Here is a 2,600-nt window from a genome sequence, read left to right as displayed (position 1 = left end):
TCAGGACAACTAAAGACCTGATGACCTCTGTGGACCAACCTGAACCTCAGGACAACTAAAGACCTGATCACCTCTGTGGACCAGCCTGAACCTCAGAACAACTAAAGACCTGATCACCTCTGTGGACCAGCCTACTTTGAAGGGACCTGGGGGAGACATAAGGCTGCAGGTCCATTCAGGACCTTTTAGATCAACATTAAAATCACCTGTAAAGCAAACATGGAGCCATGAAGCAAAGCAGAGGAGATCCCTGCAGGTCCTGAGAGTCCGGTCTGACAGACACCAACATTCAGGATCACTTTTTTTATAATTATTTTAATGATTGAGTGAAGCGTCTTAAATATGACACTAAACTAAAAAAATAAMATATTTCACATTAAGATCGTTGGTGTTTTAAAACTTGACCTGGTGAACAATCACCTTAAAATCTTCTGCTTGACAAAAACTCAAACTAAGAAAACAACCTTTAAAACAACAGACACGTTTTATTTTTTATCATTAGTTGAAACATCCAAACTCTTTCAGAAACAGGATTGTTTGTGATCAGAAACATTTTACTTTCTTTCTTCCTGTGTGGTGGGAGAGTTACCAGAACCAGTGGTACAAACTGAACTAAACTAACTGTCTTTATTGTTTTTGGAAAAGGSCTTGTTTGATTATTGATAAATATAATTATTTCACATTTAACATCAGATCTATTTATTGGTTCAGAGGAAACTGTGTCCAACAGAAGAACCTGATGATCACGTTTTACCTACTGTAGCTTATCTCAAGCTCACATTTATTAAATTGTTTTATAAAAAAATCCTCTTTTACATCAAAGCTACAGTGACTCATTCAGTATCAACTGGCTTGGACAGAGCTGGACTACTGGGTTTTGGTAATCTAAAGCCTGTACCTCCCTGGGCTGCAACATGTTGGTGACCTGAAACATTGGTAAAAAATATTCAATCAGTCTGAATACGTCACTCCCACTTTTATGATTTATCCTACCGGATTAATTGAGATCTACACAACTCTGACTATTTTGAGAAAAATAAAAAGTTAAAAGTTCAAAATAGGACAAATGTTTTGAGACAATTCAGAGATGGCCTCAAAATGTTCTTCATCAACTAGTCACCAGCAGTCAGTCCTGTGAGAAACTGGTTTTASAGGTTTTTGTAGCTTCATATTTGATCAAATAATCATTTCTTTCTCTGTAGGTTTTTCTCTCAAACATGCAACTTTCTTTTTCTTTGTGGTTGGAAAACAATCCTTTTCTAAACTATTCCCATTCTTTTCAGAGAAAGCAGAATGTCTGTAGTTGTGAATCATGGTGTGGGTTTCTTTCTCTTCTTTTCTTATCCARACATGTTGATTCTCTCCTTTCACCTCCTCTTTCCTGTGACAGGTGGCAGCTCCTGCCATGGCTCTGTCAGCTTCATGGCCAGGCCTTTGGTTGCTGGTTGTTTGGTGATTTGTGTTTTCCTCTGTGCTGTTTTCACAACAGAAGGTGGATCCTTCAAAAACTGGCACCTTGGAGGCGGCGGCGAAGCCAGAACCGCCTCCGACGGTTCAGGAAGAAAAGAAAGGCGCCTCAAAATCATCCTTCGTCTCTCTCTTCAAGTCCAAAGTAAGAACTAATTCACTTCACTTCTGAGAATCTCAGGTGTGTTCTGATTTCTGTGAGTAACAAATGAATGTGAATTTGAGGTACTGTTAGATCACATGACTACAAAAGTCCAAGCAGCTTCCAGCAGTGGAGTTCGCCTCCTCAGGAAAACTGCAGGCCTGGTAAATATAGTCCTGCTGCCGCTTGTGATCAGACGCCTCATTAACCTGAGTAAAGTCACCAAATACATCTGGGATTAAAAAGTATTTTAAACAACTTATTCGCTATGAAAACCTGCCTGCCTTTGTTTGACGTGTGTGATCATCCTCCATAACGTCACTAAGACAAACTGGACCTAACAGCAGATGTTTGTCTTCATGTCACTTCAGATGTTACCTCAAAGTACATACTCTACTTAAAGGATCGTTTGGTCATTCTTATATATATGAATTTATACTGCACCAGCTGTGCCATCAGTCAGAGTATGAAGAAAAGACCAGAAGTCTATGTTCAGGCTAGGCTAATGGCTAACGACAGTAAGTAAGTAAGTAAAGTTTTATTTATAAAGCACCTTTCACAGAAATATATTCACAAGGTGCTGTACAATCATTAACAGTATAAAAATGGTGAAAAGAATAAGATGGAACAGAAAAACATAATTAAACATAAACAACGAAAATTGAAACATCAAATCAAGAATTAATTTCAAAAATTGTAAATCAAACACAAGGTCAATGCAGGTCAAAATACACAATAATACACAAAAACATTATGAATGTGAGAGAGAGAAATATGGTGTAAGTTCAACAATAAAGAAAACACAGATTAGTGAAGCATTTACAATGGAGGTAGGCTGGCAGTAATGGTGAAATGTTAGCTAAACGTCTTAGTGAAAAAGTGAGTTTTTAGGAGTGACTTGAAAGAAACGCTGGGCCTCATGTAACAACATGTTCGTATTCTTCTCCTAAATTTCTCTTACTTTTGTTCGTACAAAGGGTTCGTACGAACA

General features: G+C 37.9%; 1 protein-coding gene across 1 annotated transcript in view; it reads left to right on the top strand.

The window, feature by feature from the left end:
- bcas1 (brain enriched myelin associated protein 1) overlaps window positions 1–2,600 on the top strand; it is a gene marked incomplete at its 5' end in the record, with an annotated part of 35,351 nt that overhangs the window by 21,599 nt on the left and 11,152 nt on the right. The window contains 2 exon segments of the mRNA XM_014023690.1: window positions 1,490–1,612; window positions 1,693–1,773. Of these exon segments, the coding sequence (XP_013879144.1) occupies window positions 1,490–1,612; window positions 1,693–1,773 (204 nt within the window).

Source organism: Austrofundulus limnaeus, unplaced genomic scaffold (assembly GCF_001266775.1).
Source record: "Austrofundulus limnaeus strain Quisiro unplaced genomic scaffold, Austrofundulus_limnaeus-1.0 Scaffold386, whole genome shotgun sequence".
NCBI classification, from domain to species: Eukaryota; Metazoa; Chordata; class Actinopteri; order Cyprinodontiformes; family Rivulidae; genus Austrofundulus; species Austrofundulus limnaeus.
Note: the sequence above shows the minus strand (reverse complement) of the source record. Positions and strands in the feature narration are given on the sequence as shown.